The following is a 20,643-nucleotide window of genomic DNA, read 5'->3' as shown; positions in this document are numbered from 1 at the left end:
TCTATGAAATGTCGCCCTTTTCCTCTCACGAATCTCGAAAAGATCCAAGGGCTATAAAATTGTAAGCACAGCAGCTGGCATGCTTCTAAAAGCACCCCAGCTGCACTCTCTCTCTCTCTCTCTCTCTCTCTCTCTATATATAATATATAATATATATAATATATATATATATATATATATATATTATATAATATATAATATTATATATATAATATATTATCTATATTATATATACATTTGATTAAATAGGGTTGAACCCTATTTTACAACGGTAACGGATCGAACAATACATCGAGAGAATATCCGCACCGATGCACACCCACAAAAAAAAAAGTACATCTAAGTAGCTGAGCTTCCTAGCATTGATTTCCAAGAAATAACAGATTCGAGAATACTTCTTCCCTCAAAAAAAAAGAAGAAAAAAGAATACTTCTTTCCAGAACTTCACACCGAATTTGGCGATTGTTAAATATTCTTCTATTTCGCTCCTTCCAGATCTCCCAATAGGTCGCTGCAAAGCAGAGATCGATCTTGGGTAAGTTTTCTCCTGATACCGACCGCCTCAATCGACGCCTTTGTGCTGCCATTCCTTCAGAGGCAATGTTCCTCCATACATGGGCAGTTGAGATTTTGCTCATCAATCAAATCCACACTGAATTTGCATAATTACAATGTAGCATAATATGCTCAAGAGTCTCAGCTTCAATGTTGCAAAGCGCACAGATTGTTGGGCCGTGCCATCCACGTTTAACTAGGTTGTCGGCCGTCGAAATCTTGTTTCGCTCAGCAAGCCAAATGAATAATTTGGCTCTAAGAGAAAATTGGCTTAGTTTGGTATTGAAGCCTTCTAACGTTATTAGATAAAATGGAGTTGAGAAAAAAGTATATAGGGATATACTTTTGTGTTATCCGGTGGGACCGCAGAAAATATATAGTAACCGACTTATCGCGATATGCGGAACGCAATATTACGTACGGAAACAAATATGGTATTTTTTCAACGTACTTTCTCACCGCACATAACGCAATCTCCTCGCAATCCCAAACGAAGCCTAAGTTTTCACAGCAAAGGGAGGTTGCAGTTATTGATTCCATCATACATTAGAAATTTGGATGCACTTTGTACAGAAAATCTTCTAGAGCTATTCCATCTCCAAGTTAACTAGTCGTGTTTGTCGGCTGAAAGAGCTATGTTGCTAGACACCACCGCTAGCTTCTGGAGTTTTAATTGCCCTTGAGGACAGCGGGGAGAGTTGAATCATAGGTTGGTCTGAGATGCGAAGCGTTGAGTTCCAGTATTGACCGTAAGTTTAGTATTAACAGAAACGGCATAGAGTATAGGGAAGCGGTTTCTTACTGTAACATTCTCACACCATCTCGCACTGCAAAAGAGCATTTTCTTTCCATCGCCAAAAGGGTTCACCCAAATATATTATTTGATTTATTATTAGAATAAAAATCGGAATGAACGTTTAAGATTTTGAAAGAGTTTGGTTTAAAAAAAAAGAGAGTAATAAAGAAAGAGGAAAAAGAGATATTTATGAGAGAAAGTTTTAGTAAGAACTGCTAGTTTTAGGGATAAGTAAGAACTGCTAGTTTTAGGGATAGGTACAAGTTCATGTATAAACAGGAACTAGACCAATTTTGCATTTGGATGAAAATTGGGTTGTTCCTAGGAATAAGATAAATAGTGTTTGGATGATTAGATTGGAACAAGAGGAATAAACGTTATAATTTGAAATTAAAATTATATTATGTAATTAATTAACATAAAAATATTACTTAAAAATAAATAAAAAATTAATTATTAATAATTAATTATAAATAACAATTAATAATAATAATTAATTAATAAATAATAAATTAATTATTAATAACGATTATCTAATTAATAATAATAAATATTATTATTAATTATNCGAAATATGCAACAAAGTGGATTTTTTTATTTTGAAATTTTTTGATAAGAATGTAGAGAACTTATTTGAACTATGGACAATTTTGTGTCTACTATTCAACTTTTCAAATTTTGATTTTACTATCCAACCTTTGAATTGGTTTAATTTGAGTCAATTAATAATATTTCGATTTGAAAATTTAAGCTAACTACTTATTTTAATAAATTTATAGTTATAAGAATTGTATAAAGTATACTGATTAAAAATATAAAGATAAACGATACATTCAAATTTTAAAGTCAAAGCATTATTGATTGACTCAAATTAAATAAATTAAAAGGTTTAATCATAAAATCAAAACTTAAAAATGTTGAATAGCGGATTGAAAATGGTCTATATTTTAGACAAGTTCTGCGTGCGTGCTCTTACCAAATTTCGGTATGTTACAAAATGAGAGTGCGGTGTACAAAATGCACTGATACACCCGGTGCAGAAAATAGTGTCTCTACAGGGGGTGGGCCCCGCGCCCCGCCCCGACATCACCAAGCGCACGGCCCGCTTTCACGTCAAGATTCCCAACCCCAACCACCGCTTTCGTTTCCTGCGCCTCTACTTCTTCTCTCTCTCTCTCTCTCTCTCTCTACCTTCCCCAACGACCGTAACCCTAACCCTAACGAATCTTCTCTCCCTCTTGTTTGGTTGGAGACGGGTCCGAATCCCCGCAACGGCGGAGCCAATCGCGTGTCGCAAACTATAGGGTTAGGGTTAGGGTTAGGGTTCGGGAAATGGAGATCCCGACCCACGCCCCCACCGCTGCCGTCGCCGCCGCGGACGACTCGGCGGCGATGTGGGATTGGGGCAACCTCCTCGACTTCGCCATCAACGACGGCGACGACCCCTTGATACTCCCCTGGGCCGGCTCCGACGACGGCCGATCGCCCCCTTCGCCGCCGCTCGCGGCGGAGCCGCGGAGAGTCGGGAGAAGGTGCGGCGCCGTGGGAAATCAGTTTCCTCTCTCGACCTCTTCTTCTTCTTCTTCTTCTTCTTCTTCTTCATCATCATCATCATCATCATCATCATCATCTCGATCTAAATTAGGGTTTTTCTCTTTGATCATGTGAGAGAGAGAGGTGATGCTGAGGAGCAGCGGAATTGCGACGTTGGCTGCTATTTTCCACTTCAGGTGCTCTCGTTTCCTCTCTTTTTTTCAGCTTCAAACCTCCCTTTAGGCTCATAATTTCTACCAATTTGTGTTTATTTAAACGTAGATTAAGTTAGGTTCTGATGATCCAGACGTGTTTTGTTGCCAATGCCATGATTTTTTCAAGTTCTTGAGCTATCCAAAACTGGAATCAATCTCAATTCTTGTCTAAGGCTTATTAGTTTGGGATTGTGGGGAATCATCCTTTATATGTGGGGTGAGAAAGTGCGATATGAAAAATATATCCTTTGTTTCGGTGAGAGATAACACATTGCGTATATTGTGCCGTTTCGGCTGAGATACGAGTTCTACTAAAGATATGATAAATTGATAATAGGCCACAGCAATGACATGTTATCCTTTATAGGAGACACTAAAATTGAGTTCCTCCGATTTACGAAGATGAGAAAAATGTTCACTTTCCCCTATACTAATGAAAACATATATTTGCATTTATATTAGCAGACATAAGCTCATTGAGAAGGAAAAATGTTATCAAAAGAGTAAGGTGCTAATTTGGGCCCTCAGGTTTGACGGGGACGTTGTTTTCACATTTATCGTTTCATTTTAACTATTCTTAGTTCTTGAAAAGAACTGGAAGTTTATTATAAGACCTTTGTTTGGTTTTTTGTCCCGAAAAGTGCAAAATCGGCATTGCTATGATGGGATTCTATTGTTAAATATTGAAGCTCTGAGGACGTAACTGAAATTTAGGCCAAATTTGAAGGACAAAATTGAATTCAAATATCAAGGGTAAAACTGAAACTTAGAGACAGAATTGAAATCGTGGTCAAACTTTAGAGAATAAATTCTATAATTAAAACTTTGAGCGCAAAATCGAAACTTGGCCATATTTCGGGACTAAATTTGTAATTAACCCTTAGTAAAACCCACTAATTAGTTTATCCTTTGCTTCTTCTGATTGAATTCTCCACTGTGGCATTGGTCAGTAGAATAAAGGAATGAAAAGGAAAGAACTGATTTTTTTTATTCTTTTTTTTTGGGGGGGGAACACCCTAGTACAGTTGTTATGTTTGACAAGTTCCGGTTTCGTTCTTTTTGAGGTTAATAGTGGAACAAAGCCAAGCTATCTTGGTGTACAAAAGAGCCCACCATCTTTGGCGTTGTGCCCTGCAACAAATAACTGCATATCTACGTCAGAGGAGATAAGTGACCCTAATCACTATGCCCCTCCATGGTAAGCATCCTATCCGATTGTTTTATATTATACAGAAGTGATATTAATAGACCAGAAAGAGTTAGCGGCAAAGCAGGTTTATTGGAGATGATCAAATTCCTGCCTTCTGAACATTGACCGGGTTGGGTGGACCTACTCTGGCATTTGTAATTCAAGCTTTCTTAATGTCATTACCTATACTATTATTATCAAGATGCCAACTGTGGACTTATTAAAACTATGCAACAATGTTTTTTTTTGAGAGATAGGTAGCACGCTACCCGCTTCGTTTATTTTATTTAGAAATAAACTTAGCTGGAAATGTGAATCAACTAGGATTCGAACTTGGGTCTCGGATACCAATCACAAAGCCCTTTGCCACTTGCTCTAGGGACGGTCGGTACTATGCAACAATGTTGAAGAACCAATTGTGTGGGTTTGTAATTTTCTAAGTTTGACTTTAGTTTCTGTTGAGATCACTACCTCAGCATGCAGTGCACCAATTCGGCAATGTGTTGTTATGCAGTTCTGTTGTACGCATATTGGCCATTTCTACAAAAATATGAAAGTCGCAGTTCTGTTGTACGCACATTGGCCATTTCTAGAAAATATGAAAGTCACAAAAGGGATATCTCCATATGTCAGATTTTAAACTTCAAACTAAATGCATAGAAATATTGCTTTCCTTGCAGGAATTACAACCCCGAAGATGGGGGCAGGAATAAGCCCATAAGCAAAGATGAAGCCATGGCAGAGCTTATTCAAGTGGTAAGAGAAAAAATCATTAGCATTTACATAAAAGGCGGTCAACCATGTTTCTTTGAAGACAAACCAGGAAAAAACAGAAAATCTGAGCTTCTCAAATTTTTGTATTTCCTCACATTCGACTGCCTCATTCTTAAAAGGTAACATCGACAAAGCCAGACAATTTCACTCCTCGCATAGTAGAGAAGAATGGGGACTACCTTCGGGTTGAATACGAGAGTCCTATAATGGGGGTAATGTTTTCCCCTTAACCCTCTATTTGAGTTTATGCTCTTACAAGCTCTTGAATTATATCCATTTCTTTCTTTTAGTTTGTTGACGATGTCGAGTTCTGGTTCCCACCTGGTAAGAATTCAATCGTCGAGTATCGATCGGGTTCTCGCTTGGGAAACTTTGACTTCAATGTCAATAAAAAGAGAATTAAGGCACGTACCACGATCCTACACCCGCGAATTATTTATAATTAACATTCTCAGTTTGTTCGTATCTATTAAGGCCTATTTCAATGGTATTGGGACATCAAGGCATTAGATCGAATGACTCTTGTTGTTTGCCATTTTAGACATTGAGGATGGAACTGGAGAAAAAGGGTTGGGCATCTGAGGGCAACTTTTGAAGAACTTCTATTCACAAGTAAGATCAAGCATTTGTATGCCAAGTGCCTGTTTTATCAGATTCACTTTTGGCGTAAATAAACAATCTCTCTCTCTCTCTCTCTCTCTCTCTCTCTCTCTCTCTCTCTCTCTCTCACTGTGCTGTGCCAATAAAGATCCTCATATACCTCATTTTAGTGATGCAGATGCAGGAAACTTCTGCTGGTGCGAAGCGAAAGGGAAAGGAGGATGGCATTGATTTACTGTCATTCTATATCCCCGCATGAAGAAGAAAATGCGAGAAAGAAAAGAAAAAACAGAAAGGGAAGAAGGGATATAGTATTCGCTGGCGAGAAAATGGAGAAAATGCACCGTCGATTAGCCGTAGAATGAATCTACATTGCCGAATTCCGAGAGACGGATTATTTGCCCATTTTTTTGAATTTTGCAAACGTCTATCGCCATTTGATTCATCTGTTGCAAAGAGCGGCGGCTCAGTTGCATTTAGTTTGCTGGAAGATTTATCAGTTAATTGGATTTCTGTAATCACCTAAAACTATTTTGGCACAATATTTGTGGAAGCACATGATTACAGTACATGCTACGTTGTTGTCGCAAGAGTGTTGTTGAGTATATGTTTGTCTTTTTTCTTTTGAAAAAGAGCTTTTAAGCGGCACATGTACTTCTGTTAGTCTCTTTATTGGTGGTAGTTAGTAAAAATTAAACTAAAAATTCAATTGTGATTAAATTATTTAACTAATTTAGTAATAAAAGATAAAATCAAACTCATAGATAAGCATAAAAAATTTAGAAAATTAAATTGATCTGGAAGCGCGCGTAGCTTTATTTTAAAGTTTATTCCCATTTTTCATTCGGAAGTAATCGAAAATACCATCCTAAGGTACGATCAAAATTCTTTCTAAAGTATAATCATAACGGAGGTTAAGGTACGATCAAAATTCTTTCTAAAGTACAATCATAACGGAGGTTGATGAAGATTTTTTCAACATCGAGTAAATAAATAAAAAAAAAGATAATGAAAAATAAAGAGAAAAAGTAAAATTACTTTTCTTTTAGTTTCTTTCATTTCTTTATGTAAGAGCAAGAGATATGCAGACGAGAGAATCCAACATTAGAACAAAACAGGGTAAAAGATACCATCGAATTTTTTTTTGCCCAAAAAAAAAAAAAACAATAATATTAAATATTAAAATAAATATTGAATGCAAATAAAAATAAACTCAAAACTCCAAATTTTGAGATTTTGTTCAACAGTAGTATCTCTTCACTACAAGAATTTTGATATATAGAGACATACTATTCCTAGTGGAATTTGTTCAAATATTCAAAAATTTAAAATTTATCAGCATTCATATAGTACTGCTGCTAAATATATTTATTAGCATTCTTAATGTATTATTAGTAAATAAGTATAATTAATTTAGTATTAAATGCTAGTAAAATGTAATAAATTTATTAGTGTAGTGCCGTTAGAAAGATTTAACGACTGATATTTAAAATAAAATGTTGGAAAAAGAAATAAACGATATCTACCAAAAATAAATCTAGCTCGCTATATATTTTTTTTTCTCTCGCACCCTTTAACTTCTTAGCAATGTTTTAAAAATCGGGTCAACTAGCACTGATAATGTTTTTTTTTTTTTTTTTTTCGAGAGCACTGAAAATGTTATTGGGTCAAGAATTACAGGCTCAAACATTAGAATGATGTTATAAATATTTAATTATTATTTTTAATTTTATTATATAAAATTATATATATATTATTATTTTAGTATCATACTTAATTATAAAATATAATTTTCTAGACTAAATAAAGTAAATATAAATTTTTAAGTTTCACCTTTTATAAAACTAATATATGATAATAGACAATAAAATCGGCTAAGTTGATTTTAAGCCGTTGGATATTAACAAAATTTAATAAAAAAATCCGCATGGTTTGATTAAAACTGGACCGGTTCGCCTGTTCAATAGTTGAACCATCGATTTGAACGGCTCAAAGTGATTTTTTTAACTTATTGAAAGTTTGAACCAAACCACTTTATAAACTGGGACGTGGTCGAACTAGCCAAACTGGCCGGTTCGACTGGTTTTAAATCATTGCTTTTAGGGCTAAACTTCCGATCTTTACATCTTCTTCCTCATGGCCAGTGGTAACAATTAAACTCTTTAACGTTTTTTTGATGGTATAGGTTATTAACATAGTGTAAACTAGTGTAATGACCCGCGCTTCGTGGCGGAAGGTCGTAACATTGAGAGCTAATAATATGACTTTCATTATATTTATTTATCATGAAATATACAGATATATATAACATTCATATTATGTAAGATAACTAAATATATAATATAGATTATCTAATAAGATGTGATGTCTTTAATAATACAAACATAATTGATAAAATAATTCTTAGATCATTATGGCCTATCGGTTCCACTTGATTTCTTGCGGGTGTTAACTTTGCTTGGTCCTTTTCCAGTCTTCGAACTGCATACGTATGAACAAAATAGCAGATGTTTCAATAGGCAAATCACTATCGTTGTTGTCGAGCATCTTCATAAATTGAATTGGTATGCAACCAGTCAGTCAACATTGTTTTTTCAATGCTTGGTCTACGCAAAAGACTTTCTAAATTTTCAGTATTGTGAAAAATAATATTATTCATTAAAGGAAGATGTACTCGTAGTCGCTCAACTGATTGTTCTCTAAAATGGATATCAAATTGGAACAAACGGCAAGTTGCTTCATATGCAGATAAATATCTGCAATCTATATATGTTTTAATTTTATCAATCTCTTGTTTTTTCTTTTGGTGAACAGCAATGCTATATATAGAAAAAATTGGGGGGAGGATGCATGCACTCTCATGATTAGAAAGATAGCAAAAGAACAAGGCAATATTCTATGTACTATGGATTTTTTTGTTTCATGCACCCCGTGTATGTTGTATGAAAAATTTTGTAAGAAAAAATGTTATCTTGTGGGTGAGATACTATTTCTATTGGACTTAAAAAAGTAAAAGACAATTTACAAATAATCCATGGTGAAATTGGAATGAAAACAGGAGATTTAGAATTTTCTGTAAGGAATATAGTTTTTTTTAGAAGAAATATACAGTGTAAAAAAAAAATATTAAACTTTGAATATATGCCGGAATTATTTTTCTTAGGCTAAATTTAAAATTTCGTGTCATTCTGACACTCCAAAAGTGAGGACGGAAAATAGTAATAATTTGATAAAGATTTTAGTTGGTAGACCTTTCGACGACAAAAAAAATTAAGGTTCAGAACTGTAAAATTAAGATGACGTTCTTCTGGTTGATTTTAACTGAGCTTGCCTTTAAAATCATTATTCTTTAACATGATACAGAGAGTGCATGGAACAAAATTTTTCATAGTACATGCCCCTTTAACATAGCCTCTTGCCTTTAAAATTATTATTATTTAACATGATACAGAGAGTGCATGGAACAAAATTTTTCATAGTACATGCCCCTTTAACATAGCCTCTTGCCTTTAAAATTATTATTATTTAACATGATACAGAGAGTGCATGAAACAAAATTTTGTATAGTACATGTCCATTTAACATAGCCCATGTGAGTCTATGTGAGAGAGGGAGAGCATGTGAGGGAGAGAGGGAAAACTTATATAAAAAAAAGGCCACGTGGCTCGATGGATGGAGGAACGGTATTTGGTTTCAACTTTAGTATAGAGTTTAATAGGTGTGCTTTTTTCTAAGTGGACCCGGGCTTTCCCTAATCCAACATGTAGCAATAATAATAAGTATTATTTCACTTCTTCTTTTATGGGTTTTGTATTATATTTTTTCCAATAAAACTGCCTAAAACTTACCTCAACTATTGACCATTTTTATTGGACTACATAATATTTAAAATTTTAATTTTACTGCCTAATATTTTTTTTAAAAAAAAATTAGGGATAATATCTAATGTCTTTTAAAACCTCAGAACATTTAATTTATCCTTGAAGAGAAGACTAAAATATGCTTGTTGATTTAAAAAAATTCCTTCAAATATTCTAATTTCCCCTATAGTTTACTAAGGGGAGTGGGTTTTTGAAGGGTATATTGGTATTTTCAGGATAAATTTGAAAATTTTGGATAGTAGTTAGGGCTAAATAAGCAAAAGCCTTGTCAATTTATTTAATTTGAGCTAGTTAATAAAACTTTAGCTTCGAAAGTTAAACGTATTATTTATCTTTACATCTTTAATTGGTGTATTTTATGCAATTCACGCAACTATAAATTTTATTAAAGATAACGAAAGGCTTAAATTTGTTTCGGAAGAGTCATCAAATGAATTAAAACAAATTTAAAAGTTGGGTACAAAAATCAAAATTTTGAAAAATTGAATAACCAAATCAAAATAGTCTGTACTCTGTAGTTAACGTAAGTTCTACACATTTTTACCTTTTTTGTTTCGTGATCAAAATTAACTCCCTCTGTTTAAGTCGCGACTGCCGCATCCCTGTAAGATTCAAATTAAATTTTAAATCTTATGAAAATATAAGGCTTATAAAGGTACAGGAACACTTGTCAAACCATTACCGAGAGAAAAATTAGATTGGCAAAGTAGGGTGGAGAAGTGAAAACAAAATGTATCCCGTAAGAAGTATGATGAAAAATATGCGCTCGAGTAAAGCAGGTCCCAGTTTCAGCTAACTTCCGGATTGATTTTTTTTTTTTTTTATTTTGAGAGAAAGATAGCATGCTACCCGCTTCGTTTATTTCTTAAAGAAATATACTTAGCTAGAAATGTGAATCAACTGGAATTCGAACTTGGGATCTCAGATACTAACCACCAAAACTCTTCGCCACTTACGCTAGGGACAGTCGGTGATTTTTATCTATAACTAGAATGCATGAAACCTCATGAGCATACTATTCAAAAGCTAATCTGTAAAACAAGACGGACGCACGTTCTAGATGATTAGAATATTATCTCAGAAATATAATAATTAATTATTCGATTTAAACTTTTAGTAATGATACACACATACTTTTCCAATATGTTGATGAGCATGCACTGGATCCATCCATGCGATGGTGTGAGACCAAAGTCCAGTCATGCACTGCTGTAACTAAGAAATCTGCATACATCACTGATACTAACATCAAATTGTAAACATAGCATGTAGGTACCTCCAGTATCGCAACACAGGCCAATCTTTATATTCATCTCCAAATCCGTACTTCCCACCTTCAATACTGTGTGTCACTCTAAAAATAGCTCGTCATAAATATGCCCGTCTGTGTAAGCAGACATTAGTCGTTCTCACTGATACTAACTTGGTTGTACCTCTCTGGTCTTATTCGTATCCGACCATCTTAGTATATATTTACTGTTCATGTCAACTGATCTAAAATAGAGTGTTGCCCAAGTATAGCGTATCCTCATGATATATGCTAATCCCTTAGCACTTTACTCGTACCCAGTCCTCTTTTGGTGCACGGATATTAGGATCCGCTCTAACCTTGTCACATTTTGCAGCATTAGGTCATGTCCCAGCCTACTAAACTTTGTGTATATTGTCTTGTTGCATATCCAACTCTAAATCTCTACTCCATATCTCATAACAACAATACTGTCACAGGTAAACTTTGGATTGTTTTTCCCTGGCTCACATAATTCTATATTACCAAATAGCTCTCTATCTCAAATCCTTAACTCAGTCATAAATTCTCGGGTCTCTACTTGAAACATATAACCTTGCGTCTCCACCCATACATAGTAAGTATCCAAAAAAAATTTAATCCACTACTTCTTACGACAGCAACCACAATCCACGCACGATTTCCAAACTAGAGTATGCTCAACAGACCCAACATACAACTGTTATATATTCAATTGCATCTGAATGTTTCAAATTGAACAACTCTACTGTAGTGTACTAGATCTTGACAAATTAGTAAGGTTGCAGTGTGAGTTAATGGTCAGCCTGTTTGTGGATGCCGGACCGAGTTGAACCTGTTTTGGCGCAAAATAAATGCGAAAACAGACTCCAGAACTCAAACTCAGCTGAAACTGAGTTTTTGTGCCATTTTAGACGCCCAGATAGGGTTTAGGGTGCCCGGAAGCGACGTGCTGAGGATGTAGTAGTTCTGGATCTCAGTTTTGGAACACCCGGATGCACCGTAGGGGGGTCCAAATGTATTGTAGCTAGTTTCTGATGACCGAATTGGGTACTATAGCAGCCCTGTGAATTGGTTGGTTTGATTTGACTCGTGGCAGGGCGCGCGTGACTAGCTGAGTGACCCAACAGACTTTCGGACTCAGGTCCAGGCACCCAAATATGGACGGGGAGTTGGTTATGTAGTCTTCTGTCTGAGCACCCAAATCTGGAAGCGAGCGTTACTACATAAATTCAGATGGGCGGTTCTCCATGTGGGCGTTCGATTGTGGCTGATTGCAACGGATTCGGACGCCCGAATCTTGGTTATGGGCGTCCAAATCTGAGCTCTTTTGCTGAGGATGAATCTTCTGAGGGTCTTGCTGTACTTCTTATTATTTTTAAATAGAGCTGCGGTGTAGGGCTTATTTCCTTCCACACCTAGATTACACAGACTCCTTCCGCTCGACCTTACAATACACCCTGACTAAGTGATAGATGATAATTAAAACAAAAATGAAAGCAATCAAACTTCTCCTACACTTTCATGCAGTAAAATTCTATTAAAAAAAACAACGAAAACAACAACAACAACAACAACACCGCCACCAAACAAGGCCACAAATTGGCTAACCAAACAGAAAAGACTTACTTTTCCTTTTTGGCACTTCTTTATATTTTGTAAAATCTTTGCGTTTCCAAGAAGATGCTGTTTTGCATGCTGCTACCGCGGGTACCAAAATGAGGCATAAAAATGCATAATAAAATGGAATTACAGCAAAGAGCAACAGTTTCAAAGAAACCAAATATTGTTTTGTAGCCAAAAACTTCATTTCAAGAAGCCTGAAGTCTCTTCAGATCGGTTAAACTTAAAAGTGTAATAAACTGAGGAAGAGTAAGTTAACTTCACTCTTATGCTGCCGCACAGATAGAACTGGCGGTACTCAAGAAGCAAAATTTATTGGGCACTAACTATTTAGTGACTAAATCTCTCAATTCTCAACAAAACGAAGACGCATTGCCAAAACATAATGCCGTTGATGAGAGAATGTCGACTCCCCTCTTAATAAGGCTCTACAGGTGCACGGAACTTCGCTCCCGCATAGACAGCTGCAGCACCAAGTTCCTCCTCGATCCTCAGAAGCTGCATACACACCGAAAGGAATAGACAGTAAGAAACCCTGGGGAAGTTTGGTATTTGCTTCAAGAAATGGGATGTGTTACAAACCTTGAGACAGTAGTAAGAACTTAAAGCATTTTGGTTTACTTCCGAGTTCATTAAGAATAAAAGATCTTAGGGATGCATTACTTTCTCTTTATGGGGTGTTTGGTTTTCAGGAAAATATCCGAGAAAATAGTTTTCAGATTATTGTCTATTTGGTTCCTAGGAATAGTAGTTTTCCTAAAAAAGTTTTTCTAAGATTTTATAGCGAAATAGTGTTTTTTTATTTTTTCAGAAAGTTTTATCCGAAAAACAAAAGCTGCGGAAAAGAGTATTTTCCATGAAAAACTCTTTTCTCATAAAATAAATTTTCAGTTTTTTTTTAGAGGAACCAAACACCCCCTTTGTTATTGTTTGATAGTTGCAAACAAAGCGAGCTATAAAAAACAGTGAGGCAACCTGGGAAAAAAAAAACAGAGAGATAGATCGAAACCAAAGCATGCTACGCCAAATAACACCCCTCATCACACTAGTGTTTCTTTAATAACTTCTCTATAGCATCGGATATTTAACAAAAGCTAAGGTAATGAAATCATTTCAAATGTCTCGTCACAATAACAAAATATTCTCCAACGCCTAGAAATCTCGTTGTTAGTTCTAATTTTGGAATGCAGAATGAGAAGCAAATTAATCTTAACTTTGACAAAAAAATCTTTATTATTCTTAGATGAAATGGAATCTTTAAAATGCGATATCTTGCCTGGTTATATTTTGCAAGGCGTTCAGAGCGGCAAGGAGCTCCAGTTTTGATCTGGCCCTGTTTCACAAGAAAACATGCAGAATTAATGGCATTAATTTTTAAACTGAGGCTGAAATTTCAAGCACTGAATAGCAACAGAAATGGAAATGATTATTAAAATGACTAATAATAAACAGTGAAGGTATACAAGGAACTTACAGTGGCCAAACCAACCGAGAGGTCGGCAATGAATGTATCCTCGGTTTCACCGCTAGAAATAGAAACACATATTCTCAATGAGAATCAAAAGGGAAAAACCAAAAGATAAATAGAAAGCAAAAGCCACAAAAACTGCCCTACCTTCGGTGACTTGCCATGACACCCCAGCCCGCACGCTTAGACATTTTCACAGCTTCAATACTCTCCGTTACAGACCCAATTTGATTAACCTGTGCCACCATAAGACAGTAGAATATTAACAAGATTAATATCACAGTTTAAGAAAATATATAAGACCAATGAGTCCATGCTAACAGAATAGAATAAGTCAAAACCAAATTAAAACTGCAATAGCAAAAATCAAATATCAAGTACCTTTAATAGGAGGGCATTACATGTCTTTTCCTTTATTGCCTTAGCAACACGCTGCAGAAACGTAGACAGGAAGCATCAGATGCTGATAATGGAAATACGCATTTTACTGAAACTTATGGCCCATTTTTCCCTAGCTGGATCTTTTGTAGAAGTGCTATTTGGAGTAGAGCCATTCAAAGAAGAACTAGAATCTTCTTTTATTAATATTCTCTACCAGCTCCCAGCCAGGGGCATACACTACTCCATCAACCGAATCACTTAGCAGAACCTCATTCTGGATGATTTGGTACAATTTTAGTTTGGTTCGATAATTTTAAGCATATTGAGAACCATATAATTTGAATTAACTGATAGTAACTTGATACATGTTAGCTGTTTGACGATCAAACACATGCAGTGCTTGAGACCACATCAGTCATCAAAGTATTAATGGACAAATTTCTCAGAATTGTTTGTACAAAAGAAGTCATTCAATCAACATGCAGACCCGATAAAAGCAGCCAAAACAAAACAAATTATTTTGGTCCACAAGTTGGCTCAGTTTGATTTACAGAAAAAACTCAGAAGGCCAAACAATGCACACAATAATTCCAGCTGTGGTAGAGCCAGAAGCTTCAAAATAGTGCTTCCAATTTAGGGCCCAGAAGCTCATTCAGACTTTCTTCTTTTAAACAAACACCAAAATAATACTTCTTGGAATAGAGAAGTCGCTCCAGAAGCCAAGCCAAACAAACTGTTAGATGTAGACACATACCGTTGGGTTGGTGACAAGAAGATCATCTCCAACGATCTGCACCTGCTCGCCAATCTCTTCAGTCAACTTTGCGTAGTGGGTCCAGTCATCTTGATCAAAGGGGTCTTCTATCGACACAATGGGATACTCAGAAACAAAGGATTTGTATACATTTTTCAAACTATCTCCAGATATTTTCTGGGAGCCATCATTGTTCTACAGGAGAAAAAGAAAAAAAGGAGAAAAAAAAGGAAAACTTATGAAACCTTCAAATCTCCTGGACAAGAATAAGAAACCAAGATGTAATCGAATAAAGACCAACAAACCAAGTACACATATTGAAGAAAACTAAGATTACCTCCTCCTTGAAGTTCAGATCATAGGTCTTGTCCTTCTCATTGTAAAACTCTGAAGCAGCAACATCCATCCCAATAACAACCTACCACACATAAGCATAGAAAGAAACAAACTCCTTAAATCCCAACAAAATATTCTAAACCCATATTGGTTTTCTTTAGAAAACCTCCAGTGAAGTGTAGAGCCTGTCTGGTTGTTGGAATATCAGGTCATAACTTGTGAGTATGAGGATTTTCTTTCGTAATTGCAACCTTTGTGTTTGATGTAAGTTCATTGCAAAGTCCTCAAAATAGTGATTTTTAAGAAACATGCATTCTACCTGAAAGATGATTTATCTTGAAAATAACAAAGCAACCTCATTTATTTTGTAATTTTAGGCATCTTTTCATACTCATGAACAAGGGAAATGCCGGCCAGATGTCCATGCATCCAAACAGGCCTGTCAATTGAATATAACTAGGGAAGAAGTATACTTTGCCCGTATATCCTGCTTTCGCTATAGCCGTCTTCAAAAGCTCAAGGCCCTCCTTGTTCTCCTGTAGAGGGCAAAAAAACAACAAAATTACGATTAGATTTCCTAAGCAAATGAAGCAAAATATCTCTTTCAACCAAAAGAAAGTAAAGGAGTTTGGATTCCAGGTAGTCACATGAATCTAAACAAAACAAGATTGTATATGGTCACAGGTGCGCACATACACTTTCAGGGATTAACTTGACTGACAAAATACCTGAATGTTAGGAGCAAAACCACCTTCGTCACCAACATTAGTAGCATCTCGCCCATACTTCTTCTTAATAACAGCCTGCACAAGAAAAGGTTAACAAAAAATAAACAAATAAAAGTTACCACAAACCTTGAAAAGCCAAAGTACTAACACTTTACCTTCAAATGATGGTACACTTCTACACCCATCTTCATGGCTTCCTTGAACGTGGAGGCTCCAACAGGAAGGATCATGAATTCCTATAAAAAGTAACAAGAGCTATGATGAGACTATTTTAGATAAAATTAATTGATAATATGAAAGATAGCATAAAACATTTTGAGTAAATGGCCAAATGAAGCATTGCCTGCATAGCCAGCTTGTTTCCAGCATGTGATCCTCCATTGATGACATTAAATGCAGGTACTGGCAAAACTATGTTCTTGTTTCCAGCAAGATTGGCAATGTGCTGAAGGAATAGGAAAAAAAGAGACGAAAATATATATATATATATATATATGGATATATGTTGTCATGTTCTCATTTAATATTCAGATAGGAATAACAGTAACAGCTTCAAGGACCTGATAGAGGGGAATCTTCTTCACCATAGCTCCAGCTTTGCACACAGCAAGTGATACAGCCAGAATAGCATTCGCACCAAGCTGAAAGACCCAATGTTCCAATTAAAAAGGATCAGACCATGAGAAAATCAACAGCTTGTAAAACAAATAACAACATAAATGCAAAAGAGTGTAGCCCATTCTGCACCTTTTGTTTGCACCAACCCCATTCATTAGAGGTTCCATCAAGCTGCTGAACCATGAAATTATCAATCTGTGTCTGCTCAGTGGGATCCTGTAAAAGCCACAGTACAGCACAGTTGTAGATCACAAAAGGTCCAAAACTATGGTAACACATATTGTTTAGCTAAAATACACATGTAAATTTTGAAATGGGACAGTAAAGATTAGATATGACACAAACCTTCCCAATTAATGCTGGTCCGATGATGGCATTCACATTCTCAACAGCCTACATAAGGAATAAGCAACGTTATTAGCTATATATGAAAACCTTGGAAAACCATGGACAGCCTTTGAGCAAGGAAAAATTAGCTGTTTGTATTGAAACAAAAATAGAGTGCAACTCGCGCAAATTCAAACAAACCAAAGAGGTGGTTGTGTATACAAAGGATTTGAGTGTTAGATCAAAAGGTATTTGTATGCTGCACTTGAGTGGCTACAGAAGGAAGAGGAAATTCGCAGGTTAAAGCAAAATTTTCACCAGATAACTAAGATACTTACATAGCATTAGAGTGTAAAAAAATGCATACTGATAGCTTACTAAAAATTCTCCCCTAAAAGATTACAAGGGTAGGTTATCAGAACAAGGTACAATTTGTTTACAAGTTTGGAGATATAAAGGGCATTGTCATAATCCATATTACTACTAGAACTTGAGTTTTGATTGATATCACTGCACGAACATAATCAAAAGCATTAAAAAATAGAAAGAGCCAATCCCACTCGAAAGAGCACAAGTGTTTGTAATGGCAAAACAAAATGTTTAAACCACTTCAAAGGTTAAAAGAAGACGTAGATAGTACACAAATACTTCCATAAACAAAGAGCCAATCCCACTAGAAAGACATAGGTGTTCTAACCTTGAGGACACCTTTTCCAAGATAATCAGATCCACCATCTCTCAACTCCAAAGCTTCATAAATACCTACATATTGGCAATGGCAAGATTAAGTTCTAAGTAAGATCGGTATTGTTCCTCTACTCTAGCAGCCGCTAAAAAAAGAAAGTGAAAATGTACAAACCTACGTTAAACTGCTGTCTATAACATATTTTGAAATAGTTATAAACTTAATAATTGTTTACTTTAATAATACTGAATCTGACAACATTTTAAGAATAGGTACTCAAGTTTTGGAAGAACTTGAAAGAAATTTCTGAAATAAAAGCAATAAATAATTGCCAGGTAGTAAAGTCATAAATTTAAAGGTTACATACCCATTTCAACTATCCTATCTTTTAGGTAAGATATGAACATTCTTTTCGTCCACACATACACAATGTAAAATCCAGTATCAAGAGCCAAAGAATAAACGGAATAAAATAAAGAATGAAACTCCATTTTTCTTCGAACTGCCGAACATTTTTCAGAAATAAGTTCCAAAAACGGATTTGTTACAATAAATTGAAAAATGAAGCGCAAATCAATACACTACATATTCATAGTAATCTCAGCTACCTGTAGACGCGCCACTAGGGACTGCAGCCCTAGCCTTGGCTCCATCACTAAGACAAACATCCACCTGCAAAAGTCACAACAAATTTGAATCCAACCTTTCTCAAATCCAACAGATTCATCTAAAAGAGTTCCAAAAAGTTAAATCAAATGCATAAGCCTTCATTCACACTCTGTTTGTATGGAGAGAAAGGGGGAGAAAAAAGAGAAGAAAAGAAAATTAGGAGAGAGAACTATTTTCTCTTGTTTTGATGGAAATTTGAGGAGAGAAATGGAGAAAAATGGAGAAATGACGTTCAATAACGTCAATTTTTTTTCTCCCCAAAAGTGGAGGGAAAGGGAGAGAGTTATTTTCTCTTCTTTTCTTTCCTTAATCCAAAGAGCGGGAGAGAAAATTACTTTCTTTTTCTTATTATTTTCTCTACTTTCTTTTGTCTCCATCCTAACAAAGCATCAAGGAAAAAAACCAACTCAGAACAAAAAATTTACGATTAAGTCTAGCTCTACAGATCAATGAAACAAACATCCACCTTTAACAATCACAACAAATTTGAATCCAAACTTTCTCAAATGCAACATATTCGTCCTAAAATAGTTATAAAAAGTTAAATCAAATCAGTAATCAATAATCCTTTATCAAATGCCAAAGAAAATGCCAAGTCAGAACTATAATCTTACAATTAAAACCTGGTTCTAAAGATCAATCAAAAGAGCATCCACCTGCAAAACTCATAAAACTTATTTTGAATATAAACTCTCCCAGATCCATCAGATTCAACTTAAAATAGTTCAAAAAAGTTAGATCAAATGAATAGTCCTCCATCAAATATTCAAATGCCAAAGTAAACCCAAATCACATACGATTAGACAAATATTCACCTGCAAAAATCACAACAAATTTGGACCCCACCTTTATTAAATCCAACAGATTTGTCTTAAAAATTGTTCAACAAGACAACAACTTAAATCAAATCAATAATCCTTCATCAAATGCCAAAAAAAAAAAAAAATCAGAACAAAAATCTTACAATCAAAACCTAGCTCTACAGATCACTGCGACAAACAAGCCCCTACAAAAATGAAACAAATTTGAATCCATACTTTCTCAATCCTCCATATTTGTCCTTAAATAGTTCTTAAAAGTTAAATCAAATCAATAATCAATGATCCTTCGTTAAATACCAAATCAAAACAAAAATGTTACGATTAGAACCTAGTTCCACAGATGCCTGAGACACACATCCACCTGCAAAAATCACAAGACATTTGAATCCAAACCTTTCTCAAATCCAACAGATTCCTCTTAAAATCGTTTAAAAAACTTAAATCAAATCAACAATTAATAATCTTTCATCAAACACCAAAAAAAACACTAAATCAGAACAAAATTTTACGATTAAAGTCTAGTTTTACACATCTACGACTACAGCAACAAGGAATCGCGACTAAAAGCGACGACGAATCGAGAGATCACCTCGACGGTTGGATTGCCGCGGCTGTCGAAGATTTGACGCGCCTTGATGCATTTGATCGTCGCCATTGACGAGGAGGGGGAGTGAGAGGATCGAGTCGATCGGAGTCGCTCTCCAGAGTCCAGAGATTTCGAATGGTGGGTGGAGAAACCCTCGTCTATGTCGAGTGTTGTTGTAACCTGAGTAGAGGTTTATATAGGTCCGGAAAAACAGTTGCGGAGTTACATCCGTACACCTGGTGCACTTGTATATCCGTGCACCAGCCTTTTATAAAAAAAAAATAGTATAGTTATAATTATAAATAATCTATTTGATTGCATATAATTAAAGTATTAGGGTACATTTTAATTTTCATCTTGTACTTTAACTTATTTTTATTTTGTCATATAAAATTGCACTTTACTATTCTGTAATTTAGTTTCTTTTTTTTTTGTTAATCTTAGTTTACAAGTTATACTTAACTGTTCTATGATTATTAAAAAAATTTTACTTCTCTATTTCATTTGATAGTAATTTTTTGAATAAAAAGATATAAAATTATAGAATAATTAAATAGAATTTTTTGAACCATGTGATGAAAAAAAAAAAATAAAACTGAGATAAATCACGGAGGAATCAATTAAAGTTTACCCAAAATTTTACAATTTATATATAAATGGAGAATTGGATAAGTTAGCATTTAAAATTATTGTCCAAATACTATTCGCGGCTTGTCTTGATATATTAAACTGCATGTAATGAAATAGTTCCTAAATTATATAGTGGGCCTATAGACGATCCATAAAATAGTTCGTAAATTAGGAGTCCAAATGTCCGTCCATGTAGGAAGCACGCGT

At 35.1% G+C, this 20,643-nt stretch overlaps 2 protein-coding genes across 3 annotated transcripts; one reads left to right on the top strand and one right to left on the bottom strand.

Moving 5' to 3' along the window:
- Nucleotides 2,470–6,252, top strand: LOC109708062. Of its 2 annotated transcripts, none has more exons than XM_020229648.1 (8): nucleotides 2,470–2,883; nucleotides 3,025–3,081; nucleotides 4,172–4,297; nucleotides 4,969–5,044; nucleotides 5,182–5,274; nucleotides 5,353–5,466; nucleotides 5,604–5,674; nucleotides 5,841–6,252. In XM_020229648.1, the coding sequence occupies exons 1-7, from the start codon at nucleotides 2,684–2,686 to the stop codon at nucleotides 5,655–5,657; spliced, it is 720 nt and encodes a 239-aa protein (XP_020085237.1). In that variant the 5' UTR covers nucleotides 2,470–2,683; the 3' UTR covers nucleotides 5,658–5,674; nucleotides 5,841–6,252. The 2 variants fall into 2 exon arrangements, with proteins under 2 accessions (XP_020085237.1, XP_020085238.1); XM_020229649.1 differs by having other exon boundaries at nucleotides 5,833–6,252.
- Nucleotides 12,530–19,982, bottom strand: LOC109708063 (enolase). Its single transcript, XM_020229650.1, has 17 exons — nucleotides 19,810–19,982; nucleotides 18,339–18,402; nucleotides 17,743–17,807; nucleotides 17,064–17,111; nucleotides 16,848–16,934; nucleotides 16,661–16,741; nucleotides 16,444–16,545; nucleotides 16,256–16,336; nucleotides 16,101–16,175; nucleotides 15,846–15,908; nucleotides 15,374–15,454; nucleotides 15,037–15,231; nucleotides 14,283–14,333; nucleotides 14,049–14,137; nucleotides 13,908–13,959; nucleotides 13,710–13,766; nucleotides 12,530–12,931 (listed from the first exon to the last, which is right to left on the bottom strand). The coding sequence occupies exons 1-17, from the start codon at nucleotides 19,873–19,875 to the stop codon at nucleotides 12,851–12,853; spliced, it is 1,338 nt and encodes a 445-aa protein (XP_020085239.1). The 5' UTR covers nucleotides 19,876–19,982; the 3' UTR covers nucleotides 12,530–12,850.

Source organism: Ananas comosus, linkage group 3 (assembly GCF_001540865.1).
Source record: "Ananas comosus cultivar F153 linkage group 3, ASM154086v1, whole genome shotgun sequence".
In the NCBI taxonomy this organism is placed as follows: Eukaryota; Viridiplantae; Streptophyta; class Magnoliopsida; order Poales; family Bromeliaceae; genus Ananas; species Ananas comosus.
Note: the sequence above shows the minus strand (reverse complement) of the source record. Positions and strands in the feature narration are given on the sequence as shown.

Coding starts and splice junctions, on each gene's coding strand:
- LOC109708062 (XM_020229648.1), top strand. CDS start 2,684: ATGGAGATCCCGACCCACGCCCCCACCGCTGCCGTCGCCGCCGCGGAC. Junction 2,884..3,024: donor CCGCGGAGAGTCGGGAGAAG/GTGCGGCGCCGT, acceptor CATGTGAGAGAG/AGAGGTGATGCTGAGGAGCA. Junction 4,298..4,968: donor AATCACTATGCCCCTCCATG/GTAAGCATCCTA, acceptor CTTTCCTTGCAG/GAATTACAACCCCGAAGATG.
- LOC109708063 (XM_020229650.1), bottom strand. CDS start 19,875: ATGGCGACGATCAAATGCATCAAGGCGCGTCAAATCTTCGACAGCCGC. Junction 15,909..16,100: donor GTTTTGCTCCTAACATTCAG/GTATTTTGTCAG, acceptor TGCCCTCTACAG/GAGAACAAGGAGGGCCTTGA. Junction 15,455..15,845: donor AAGCAGGATATACGGGCAAA/GTATACTTCTTC, acceptor TATGTGTGGTAG/GTTGTTATTGGGATGGATGT.